The sequence below is a fragment of the Lissotriton vulgaris genome, chromosome 9, assembly GCF_964263255.1.
Source record: "Lissotriton vulgaris chromosome 9, aLisVul1.2, whole genome shotgun sequence".
NCBI classification, from domain to species: domain Eukaryota; kingdom Metazoa; phylum Chordata; class Amphibia; order Caudata; family Salamandridae; genus Lissotriton; species Lissotriton vulgaris.
In genome coordinates this window covers 602,509,565-602,522,265 of record NC_141697.1, presented here as the reverse complement: position 1 = coordinate 602,522,265, position 12,701 = coordinate 602,509,565, and the positions used below count along the sequence as shown (strand labels likewise).

The following is a 12,701-nucleotide window of genomic DNA, read 5'->3' as shown; positions in this document are numbered from 1 at the left end:
TGTATCTACAGTCTTAATAATCAGACTGAGAACATAAATAAGCAATAAAAATAAATTCTCATCAAACAGTGCTTGTATTTCCTTTCTTCAAAGTAGTTTTTATTCTTCTTTTTTCATTTTTCATCAATCAATGTGATAGTTTGAATTCTTCAAACATCTCTCCATCATTCAACATATGAAGACATATCCCAATGCATTTCGGTATGCACCTTCGTCAGGGGAATGCACTATAAGTAACATAAAAAATCTATCACATATATATCAAAGGGGATACAGTATTTACAGTTACAAATCCATACATTTCATTATTTAGTGAATTAATCTTAAACAGAAACCAGAAGATCTCCTAGAGTGTTAAGTACATCACATGTGTGATTAAAAGTCATGCTCAAAAAAGTTCACCTGCCACCTTACAAACCAAACCGAAAACATGGTGAACAGCCCAACTCCAGCGTCACCTCCTACTCACTACATGCAAAATAAAACTTTTCACAACGTAAAAAACCAATGGCACCTCTTGAATTCTAGATTATTTGGCGATGCACATGGTTTTTTACGTTGTGAAAAGTTTTATTTTGCATGTAGTGAGTAGGAGGTGACGCTGGAGTTGGGCTGTTCACCATGTTTTCGGTTTGGTTTGTAAGGTGGCAGGTGAACTTTTTTGAGCATGACTTTTAATCACACATGTGATGTACTTAACACTCTAGGAGATCTTCTGGTTTCTGTTTAAGATTAATTCACTAAATAATGAAATGTATGGATTTGTAACTGTAAATACTGTATCCCCTTTGATATATATGTGATAGATTTTTTATGTTACTTATAGTGCATTCCCCTGACGAAGGTGCATACCGAAATGCATTGGGATATGTCTTCATATGTTGAATGATGGAGAGATGTTTGAAGAATTCAAACTATCACATTGATTGATGAAAAATGAAAAAAAAAGAATAAAAACTACTTTGAAGAAAGGAAATACAAGCACTGTTTGATGAGAATTTATTTTTATTGCTTGTTTATGTTCTCAGTCTGATTATTAAGACTGTAGATACATTTTGTGAACATCCTAGTTGAACTTTTGATGAATTACAAGGTTGATAAATTTACCATGTTTTAGTTGGATTGAAAATATGTATACAAAATAAGAAAAAACAAATCACGTAATTGTGAATGAGTGGATAGTGCTCCCCATAACACAGGTTTCTGTGATTTTTTCATTTGTACCAACTTGACTAGGGGCTAGTCAAGATATGGGTCAGCACCATATATAATCAGATGAAATTTAGGTTTAATTGATAGAATTAGGAGTGCTTATCACATAACACTGTTTGAATATTTTACAGCCTGTACCTTTCTCATGACCCTGGCCAGACTGGCAGCCTGTACCTTGATCATGACCCTGGCCAGACTGGCAGCCGGTACCTTTGTTATGACCCTAGCCATACAGGCAGCCTGTACCTTGATCATGACCCTAGCCAGAGTTGCAGCCTGTACCTTTATCATGACCCTAGCTAGAGTGGCAGCCTGTATCTTTATCGTGACCCTAGCCAGACTGGCCTGTACCTTTATCATGACCCTAGCCAGAGTGGCAGGCTGTTCCTTGATTGTGACCCTAGCCAGAACGGCAGCCAGTACCTTGATCATGACCCTAACCAGACTGGCAGCCGGTACCTTTATTGTGACCCTAGCCAGAGTGGCAGCCTGTACCTCTGTCGTGACTCTAGCCAGAGTGGCAGCCTGTACCTTTATCGTGACCCTAGCCAGATTGGCAGCCAGTACCTTGATCGTGACTCTAACCAGAGTGGTAGCCTGTACCTTTATCGTGAGTCTAGCCAGAGTGGCAGCCTGTACCTTGATCATGACCCTAGCCATATTGGCAGCCAGTACCTTTATCATGACCCTAGCCAGACTGGCAGCCTGTCCATTGATCAAGACCCTAGCCAGACTGGCAGGCTGTACCTTTATCATAACCCTAGCCAGACTTGCAGCCTGTACCTTGATTGCAACCCTAGCCAAACTGGTAGCCGGTACCTTTGTTATGACCCTAGCCATACTGGCAGCCTTGTACCTTGATCATGACCCTAGCCAGAGTTGCAGCCTGTACCTTTATCATGACCCTAGCTAGAGTGGCAGCCTGTACCTTTATCTGTGACTCTAGCTAGACTGGCCTGTACCTTTATCATGACCCTAGCCAGACTGGCAGTCTGTCCATTGATCAAGACCCTAGCCAGACTGGCAGGCTGTACCTTTATCATAACCCTAGCCAGACATGCAGCCTGTTCCTTGATTGTGACCTTAGCCAGAATGGCAGCCAGTACCTTGATCATGACCCTAACCAGACTGGCAGCCGGTACCTTTATCGTGACCCTAGCCAGAGTGGCAGCCTGTACCTTTATCGTGACTCTAGCCAGAGTGGCAGCCTGTACCTTTATCGTGCCCTAGCCATAGTGGCAGCCTGTACCTTTATCGCGACCCTAGCCAGAGTGGCAGCCTGTACCTTTATCTTGACCCTAGCCAGATTGGCATCCAGTACCTTGATCGTGACTCTAGCCAGAGTGGCACCTTGTACCTTTATCGTGAGTCTAGCCAGAGTGGCAGCCTGTAACTTGATCATGACCCTAGCCAGACTGGCAGCCTGTATCTTGTTCATGACCCTAGCCAGACTGGCAGCCTGTACCTTGATTGTGACCCTAGCCAGAATGGCAGCCAGTACCTTGATCATGACCCTAGCCAGACTGGCAGGCTGTACCTTGATAGTGACCCTAGCCAGAATGGCAGCCAGTACCTTGAACATGACCCTAACTACATTGGCAGCCGATACCTTTATCATGACTCTAGGCATACTGGCAGCCTGTACGTTTATCATGACCCTAGCCAGATTGGCAGCCAGTACCTTTATCATGACTCTAGCCAGAGTGGCAGCCTGTACCTTTATCGTGACCCTATCCAGATTGGCAACCAGTACCTTTATCTTGACTCTAGTCAGAGTGGCAGCCTGTACCTTTATCGTGACTCTAGCCAGAGTGGCAGCCTATGCCTTTATCGTGAGTCTAGCCAGAGTGGCAGCCTGTACCTTGATCATGACCGTAGCCAGACGGGCAGCCTGTACCTTGATCATGACCCTAGCCAGACTGGCAGTCTGTACCTTGATTGCAACCCTAGCCATATTGGCAGCCAGTACCTTTATCATGACCCTAGCCAGACTGACAGCCTGTACCTTGATCATGACTCTAGCCAGACTGGCAGCCTGTACCTTTATTATAACCCTAGCCACACTTGCAGCCTGTACCTTGATTGTAACCCTAGCCAGACTGGCAGCCTGTACCTTGATCATGACCTTAGCCAGACTGGCAGCCTGTACCTTTATCATGACCAGCCAGTACCTTTATCATGACCCTAGCCATACTTGCAGCCTATACCTTTATCATGACCCTGGCCAGACTGTCAGCCTGGCACTAGCCAATCTGGCAGCTTGTACCTTTATCATGACCCTAGCCAGATTGGCAGACGGTACCTTTACCGTGTCCCTAGCTAGAATTTTGACCTGTACCTTTATCATGGCTCTAGCCAGACTGTACCTTTATTACGATTTTTTTGCAGCCTTCCTTTTTCCCCTGTGGAGCTCCACCCTGCGTTGGCGTGTTGTGCTTGTCAGGAGTTGAGCTGCCTGGGGCATAGTTACTATCGGTGTACGAAGGGTGGAGACGCGGGGCGCTTGAAAGTGAATGGTCGACTACTGCCCCCCCCCCCCCCACCCCACCCCCAAGTATTGCTGCTTTTTATTACCACAGTGGAGCATATTTTCCTCGCTTGCCTCACCCCCTTGCCACCCTAGTAAGCCACTCACTAACTTACGCATCCCAGGGGAAAAAATTGAGTCTGACAGCCGCGGCTGGATGGGTTCCTTCTGTTGTGTGTGGGAGGGAGGACGCTGGAGGTGGCTGCCACTCTTCCCCAGAGTCGATGTGCAGAGACCTGGCAGAGTTCGAGATGTATGTCTCTCCCACCACAGAGCGCTGCAGACTGGCGACATGAGCTAAACCCCAACCCAGACGCCAAAGTACAGCAAAATATGTGGTCTACCACCGACATTCCAAAAATAATAAATCATATTTTTGGGGGAGCTGGACTTGGTCATATTAAAGCAGTAGCACTCTCCTGACTGCCAAAAGAGGAAATTGCACATTTCTGTCCCTTTGTATTCCACTTTTGTGCTTACGCTTCATTTTTCACAAACCTAATCACAGTATGTATTTATGTGGAAACAAAGGCATGCTCTTTTTAATATTCATGTATACCCCAAATATTTAAGGCCCTAGACCATGGTATTCTGTATCAAGAGTTTATACTGTATTTTTACTTTGATTTGTTTACACTGGTCCACGGACTTGCAACTGCACAGCAAAAATTCTACAGATTGCTTAGACCTTCGAAATTTTGGGGCAAAGCCTGCTTATAAATTAGATGCAGAATTGGATGAAGTCGGCAACATAAACTAACACTTATTATGCACCACGTTTTAAGGCATTGTTAATAAATAACATATACCATTTTAACATGCCTAGGGGTTGATACAAAAGCACCGAGAGCTTAAATTAAAACGTAGAAAGTGGTTTCCAAACCGTAAATAGCAGCATTTAAAAATTCTAAATTATTTTGCATTCGATGGTGTAAAACTGAAAAAAATGATTCCAGATTTTTTTGGGGGAAACGTTTGTAAATATTACAGAAAAATGCACCAGTCTCACTTGTTTTTTTGTGTGAATATTGAACAGTGGCGTAGGGAAACCCCCACTTAAGCAATTTCAGGGGAGACCACCCTGATGTATTGGTCCCTCTGAATATTCATTTGTTGTTTGTGTGCCTTTTCTGTCTGCAAAGTGGTCATCATAATACTGTAAACAATACCACGGAAGAGGGTGTGGGAGGTGGGCTTTTAAACCCAGCAAAGGAATTCGATCATGAGAAATGATGAAAACAAAAAAAAACAGAGAGAGGGGCTGTTGGAACTGGCACCTTCTGGTTGGTTGAGGCGATGACCCAGCCAGGCTGAACCTACTACTCCCATCAGGGGCGGGTGATCCCACACACTGTATAACCTGCGCTCACCCTTGGGTAGCTTGGCATTGAGCAGTCAGGCTTACCAGAGACGCACTGTGTAAAGCATTGGCCCAGCACTCACTCACGATGAATACTTTGATCGTCACAAAAGAGACTTCACATGTGATGTATGGAAATAATGTTTGTATTCTATACACATAATTATCAACACAACATCATGTATTTCTGGGTATAAATTCCATTTGGAAATATTATTAGCAGAACTAGGCCCAGCCTGCAGTGCAACATGTTGTCCACCCAAGGATCTCCCTAGCAATGCGTATTTCTTTACTGCCACACATTTAGAGGGTGCACCCTGGGTCACAACAATAGCAGAGATACGAACATACACAAAAGTATACGATGTTTCAGCAGCATCATGGCCTGAGGCCACGCAAGGGAAAACCAATGTCAAATATAATGTTTTTCTGGCAAGAAATCAATGTCAAACCGTCATCCAGTATCGTGACTTAAGGGCGGTTCTACACTGTCATTCCAAAACATGCACCCACTCCTCACTGCTACACTGTGCAATGGATCTCAGACAAGCCAGTACGGAAGCACTAGCTCACTTATGCACTCAGCATCCTAATGCAGTGCAACCGATACACAGCAGGTCAATTAGTTACACTCTGCAGACCCCCTTCCTCCCCCCAGGCACCAGAAACCTCAGGAAGCAGGTGGGGGTAGGCAGCAAGGTCCATTAGGAGGCAGTCAGCAAAGGGGGTTTGGCAGTGACTCGAGAAGTTCATCCACAGGATGCAGAGCAGGACGCGGGCCGAGGGCAATAGTCAATCACACCAAAGGGTTCCCTAAGGGCCTTCCGTTACCAGCCAAGTTCTGCAAAGCAAGGAGAGTCACACAGTCTCTTGAACCATATCAGATAGTTCTCAGAGGCATTCCTACAATCCCGTCAGTCACTCTCACCACCCAGGCCCGAGCCAGGCAATACTACCTGGCAAAATGGTGTAATCGGAGAGGGCAGTGGTCTGCCGTACTGAGGGCCAAGTAAGGGGACAGTAGACAAATGTAGAATGAAGTGGGGGGGCCTCTCAGATTTAGGAGGCTCCCTATCAGGTACACGGCGATCAGAGTTGCACCCAGGCAATCCAGGCACAATGTCGGGTGCGCAATGATATGGGTCACACAAGACCATTCCGGTCACCTAAAAGGAAGATTTGCAAAATCAATACTTCCCTGGAAATGAAGCACAACGTCTAGTGCACATCGATATTGGTTGCACCGGACGGTTCCGGTGACACACATAGGTGTAAGTTCAGCAATGCCGTATGAGGTAGAATGAGGCACTACTACGGTTACCCCCCCCCCCACCTCCAAGGGTCCAAACCTGTAAATCAGATATCACATCCAATAAGCATGATGTTGGCATGTCGGACAAGAGAGCCGCAGCACGACTGACGAAAGGGCGACACTGGGTTACGCAATCTGTGAATCCACTCACCTCCACTAGACGATTATGTGTGCCAAGGTCCCCAAGATGCAGAGGGGCCACACTTCATAGATACAGGTCATACATTGTGGCTTCGAGCAAGGTGATCCAGTCTCCAGGCACAATTCTTAGTTCCACGCCCATCCCGCGCTACCAGCTGGAATCCAGCAGACAATGTGAGCACTTGAGAGGACATCGTGCTCCAGGTGTCCCAGGAAGATGGTGTGGATCCCTCTTGGGAGATCTTTAGTGTCCCTGAGACCTCCAAGAGAATAGGTGGCAAGCTCAACAAACCCTTGGAGAGCGCACTTCAGGGTGCCACACAGCAGCAGGTAGTTGGCCCAGGCCAGCCACTATTCAGGAAGGGCACACGGTTCCTTTGAATGGCAATAATCCTCCTTGTGCACAACAGAGTCCTCTGACAATGTGCACAGTGCAGTTCCAGGTCTAACTGGTACAAGTTGCTGGGGGGAAAGACAATCACTGACTGGAAAGGAGGGCCACGGCCAGTGCAAATTCACCAGGTACCGCAAAACAGTTAAAAGCTACAGCTGTCCAATTAGTCACGTGTTCTGGAGACCAGCGCACAAATATTGATATTAGAGCATGCTAATTATCAGAGTGACATTTGACCTTTAATAAGTGGCCTCTACGAACACTAATAATTGACACCTGTATGAGAGTAGGGATATGCAAGGGCAACAGTAAGAGTCATGAAAAGAAGCCAAACAAGTCCAGCACAGTAATCACAGCAGTGCTCCGCTGGCAGAGACTAGATGTTCCAAGAATGAGGAATGTTCAGGACCTTTCGCCACAGAGGATGCAACAAAAAGACCAAACGCCACAGCCACAGCATTAGACAATAAGGGGCAGATTTATGATAACTGGCGCATCCCCAGGGATGCGCCAGTTATTGTGTGCCGCAGCTCCGCCATCCATGGTGCGCCGCATTTACAATGCGGCGCACCATGGGGCAAAAACGGCACAGATGCAGGACGCCTCTGTGCCGTAAAGGTGGCGCATTGCTGGAGTTGCGTCGCAAGCGCGATGCAGCTCCAGCAAGGCTCGGGGGCGCCCCATCTTTACAATGCTGCGTCAAGACCTACGCCTGCTTCAAGCAGGCACAGGGTTTTGACGCAGCATTGGCCTGAAAGTGACTGAGTGAAATCTTTTAGATTTCACTCAGCCACTTTTGTGAGGTGCACTTGCGCCGGAACGCCCACAAGTGGCGCAGGGCTTTACAACGTGACGCATCTGCCTAGATGTGTCACATTGTAAATGGGTCGTAGGGATGCGCCACATTTACGCCGCAGTTGCGTGACGCAAACGTGGCGCATTCCCAACATAAATCTGCCCCTGAGACTTTGCTGTGTCTGCACCAACCACGCCCCTCTTCTGAAGGAAGGGATAAAAATCATAATGAAATACATCTTGTAGATGGGAGATTGTAGTAATTTGGAAGTACAGCACATCGGTCTACATGTGTTGGAGCTGGGCACACTATCACACAGCTGAAACCATGCACATATAACCCATGCAGAACCCCAATAGAGCTATCTAAAAAGGCTACATCCCTGATGCCTAATTCAAGCACATCAGTAAAGTGGAGAGGTTATGAGCTGACACCCAAAAACATAAACACGTTTAAGGGGAGGACTTGAGGAGCCCCAACAGTATTGTCTGGCAATGGCAGCTCAGTCATCTTTTGTCCCACTCACCAGCAGATCCGGCGAAATATCCTAAACACAAAGCTGAGGGTCAATGGGAGGGACGCCAGAGCCCAACAAATCACCAACACTTTGCAGTGAGTGATACACAGAGCTCCACTAGGCCCGATTCACAAAGATATTGATGTGACTTACTACTGCAGTACTCCTGGCTTACCTCCACATGCCATAAGAAAGTCATGCGCGTACCTCTCCTATTAATATCATTCAGGTCTGCTAAACAGTAGCTCACACCTTTTTATAGCAACATATTCATGTCTTGGCCATGATACTCAGTATAGGACCATACCAGATAAACTATTTTGAGTTGTTACTAAATAAATCACGTAATCCTTTACTGATTGTTGACTTGTCACAGTGATTATGACATGACCAAAGAACCTGCAGAGTGCCCTACATCCGATGGCTGCATAATTAGTATAATGCACACAGCATGTGTTGCATTTACTATACACCAATTGAAAATGTTCATTCAAATGACAGTCCACAACAGTCTTTTGCCCAGCACATACCTCAATCAAAGAACCACTGTCTTTGCACCTCCTCAACACTACATTTGACAGAATAGACTCTTACAACTACCATACCACAATACATATATATCATGGTGGATAAGAAGAAGTACTGTGCTCTAAGGTCCTCATTCCACTTGCCCTAGTATTGCAGGAGCTAAGACTGGGATGAATAATACAAATACAACAGAGTGCAGTATTTTGAAGGTGAGGTATTATTTCTTTCTCATTCTGAGTGCATGTGGAAAGAGAAAAAACACAGTAATACCTCACATTTTCTCACTTTGTGTATATTGCAGTTGTTTTCCCACACAAATGTTGTGACATTGTTACTTGCCAAATTCATGCGCAGAAAAAGTGTAATTTTTTAGCACTAGCTGTAACTACAAGTATTTAGACACAAATCTCCATTTGCACCGGTGTTCGGATTATCTCAGTTAGTGGAATAAAGGCATTGATACAATAACAGTGCACGTCAGATAAAAGGTTGGCGTACATTTTTGGGACAGGCATATTTTAGTATCACTATTTGGATCATCTGCCCCTTCCTAGAAAGACTCTTCCCAAAACGTTTTAAAACTATAGCCCAATTGTAATATCGTGGAACGACAAACTTTCACGATCCACCTAGCTGAACTGGCCTAAAAAGACCAGAGTATAAGACACTCTGGCAAGAGCCCTGATGACGACCAAGTGAGGACGAAACGTGTAGGCTGATGATTGGATATTGTTATATTTGGCTGAAGATTGGATACTGTTATATTTTGGAGCTACGATTTTCCTTTGACTCAATATATGGAAAACACATATGAAATGAGTTTGCCCATGGATTTGATTCTCGAAAAACAATAATTGAAAGGATACCACAGCTGATACATTGACGCTCCTTTCCATTTGTAGAATTCATTTTTGAGGACTGGGTCTTTGGAGGTGGACCCTGGGAGAGTGTAGCGTCATTTATATAGGACTTCCTGATTTGTTAAAATACGACTTTGAATTGCTCACCAGTGCACTTGGTTGTTGTGCCCCCATCGACTACAGGAAAGAGACATTGTGTCGATAAAAGTGGTAGATGATTAACTGAGCTCTGGACTGCAGCAGGAACACTTTTCAGAGTGTGGTGCTAACCTGTGACATCCATTTACTAAAATCACAAGGCTTCTAAAAAATATTGGTGTTGATACAAATGATGATAGCAAATTGGAGAACCTCCACCTGCAGAAGAGAATGAGGTAAGGCCTCATACCCATTTTTTTGTTAAAACAAGGGGCCAGTGTGGCATTATCTATCTATCTATCTATCTATCTATCTATCTATCTATCTATCTATCTATCTATCTATCTATCTATCTATGTTTCTGTATATAACAAACACAGCCCAAGGCCACTGGGGCACTTTACATGAACACAAAATTACATTACACATGGTCAGATCCATTTTACTACAAGCACAATAGATTAAGTGATTTTCCTGGGACCAAAGGACGTTGAGCCAATGCCAGGACTCGAACTTGGTGGCATATTTACAAGCCCCTATCGCCACCACACTGTCACTTTTTCTGATGTTGTGGTGGCGAAAGGGACTTTGCCTTGTTTACAAGGCAGCATTAAGCCACTAATGCCGCCTTGTGAATAAGGGAAAACCAGGTCTTAAACAGGAGCAAAAAGCATAAATGTTTCATTTTTCCTCGTTTTTGCAGTTTTTTATGTGTGCTGCGTTGTGCAGCACACATAGAAACAGTACAAGGCCATTGATTGTTTATGTGTAGGATGGTGACCCTTCCTGCACATAAACAATAAAAAAAAAATGTTTTGTAACTATGTGTGCTGCATTAAGCAGCACACATAGAAGTTTAAAAATGCCATTTTAGATTGTTTACGGGCAGGAGAGGACACCTTCCTGCCCAAAAGAATCTCCAAATTTATAGGAATCATTATGAACAACATATGGATTCTTACAAATTAGTTCAGATCAATGACAAATGTGATTGTCTTGTTTGCGTATCTCTTTTTATCAATGCATTCATGTTGTTTTAGACTATATGGGGTTCAATTTCATGAATTTTATATATATGTATGACTTATTGAATTGTTTATTAAAAAATACTGTTTTTTTTTAAAGTTTGCGGATTGCTGTGTTTTTGCAACCTCTACACTTATTTGAGACTGGTAGTGTGAATGTCTTTTGATTGGGTGTTTGAACTTTAAATTATGTATCTATAGTGCCTTCCAACTGGAGTTATTTATGACTGATAAGTCTTTCTTGGAGCCCTGTCCCTTTGAATTGCGGGGCTCCTCTCATTGCATTTATCTCGTTATACATGTGCCAGGTGAATCATGAAAGGGTTTTCAATTGTATGCGCTAAATGACTGTAAACTAGTCAAGGTGCCCATGAATTACATTATTTGTTCTTGCTTTCATGATGATGTCTTCATTTTCAACAGTAGAAATGCAAATACATTTTTTTTACTGCAGGAATGCTCCCCTTATGCTGCTCATCTTTATGATGCTGAGGGTGCCAACACTCCGATGAGGCAGCTCCCAGGCCTTTGCGGCAACTACTGTACTGAATTCTGGCTCCAATGTCGATCCACTCTTAGCCTTCTCATTGAAGAGACAGCGATCATGGATCTTGAGTCAGACCAGCGGAAGTTCTGTGGATTCTTGGTGCTTGATGATCCAAACTATTGCTTCCCCAATGTCTTAACCAATGCTGAATTAAACAACCGCCTCGGTGAGGTGCAGGAGGATTCTGAAGGCTGCCTCCAGCTCTGCTTGCAAGAGGTGGCCAATGGTCTGAGGAATCCAGTGGCCATGGTGCATGCTAATGATGGCACCCATCGCTTTTTCATTGCTGAGCAGCTTGGGTATGTCTGGATCTTCTTGCCAAATGGTTCACGTCTTGATAAGCCATTCCTCAACATCTCTAAAGCAGTTCTCACTTCTCCATGGGCCGGGGATGAAAGGGGTTTTCTTGGGATAGCTTTCCACCCAGCATTTAAAGCCAATGGGAAGTTCTACATCTATTACTCCATTTCAGCTAAGAAAGAAGAGAAGATCAGGATATCAGAGTTTCGTTTGTCAACTCATGATATCAACATGGCTGATCACACCTCAGAACGGTAAGCATTTTGTTTATTTACCCCTCAGTTATTACTTTTTGTTAGATGTCCGTGAAAAGGTGTGAAGCAAATTATTGCAAGTGTTTTAGGGACCATAAGCACAAGAAAATTGATGAACAAGTGAGCCATTGATCCACAGAGAATCTCTGGCTTCCATTCTGGGAAACAGTATTATCTACAATTCCCATATTCATTTATTCAAAATGTGCTAAAATGATTCTGCTACTTGTATGTCACTATTCCAAGATCTTCTATATCAATCTTTAAAAATATTGCATCTACTGAATTGCACAACACAATATTGTCAAGGTATATATATGTTCTTCCCCAGCTATGTGAATGTGTGTTGATTAGCTGATGGGAGGAGCAGATGCCAACACATTAGTGGGCTAATGAAGGGCTGAAAATGTGGCCTTGTAGACCTGGTATATCGATGACTTGTTTATTATTTGAAAGGGGTCTGAGAGTTCTTCAAAACAATTTATCAAGCTTTCACCCAAATAAGCTTAAATGTAGCATTCCCTTTACTGAAAACCTACGTATCAGACATAGCTGCAGTGATGAATAGGAGTTGAACCATGCATAAGATAAATTGACAAACAGATTTACCTCAAGGGGCTAGAGACATGAAAGATATCATACAGGCTTCTAGTGATAGGGCCAACGAAAAAAGCAGGAGAAAATCTGTTGTTTCTAAAAAAAGATTAAGAAGAGCATCAAGATCAGGAAATCAGACTGATTACATGATATTGCTCAGAACATCAGGTAATTGGGAGAATACTGACTAAAC

The 12,701-nt window shown here is 44.1% G+C and overlaps 1 protein-coding gene across 1 annotated transcript in view; it reads left to right on the top strand.

Moving 5' to 3' along the window:
- LOC147691944 (HHIP-like protein 1) overlaps nucleotides 1–12,701 on the top strand; it is a 284,674-nt gene that overhangs the window by 96,969 nt on the left and 175,004 nt on the right. Inside the window, exon 2 of the mRNA XM_086936706.1 lies at nucleotides 11,265–11,911. Within this exon, the coding sequence (XP_086792832.1) occupies nucleotides 11,265–11,911 (647 nt within the window). The remainder of the gene's footprint in view (nucleotides 1–11,264; nucleotides 11,912–12,701) is intronic.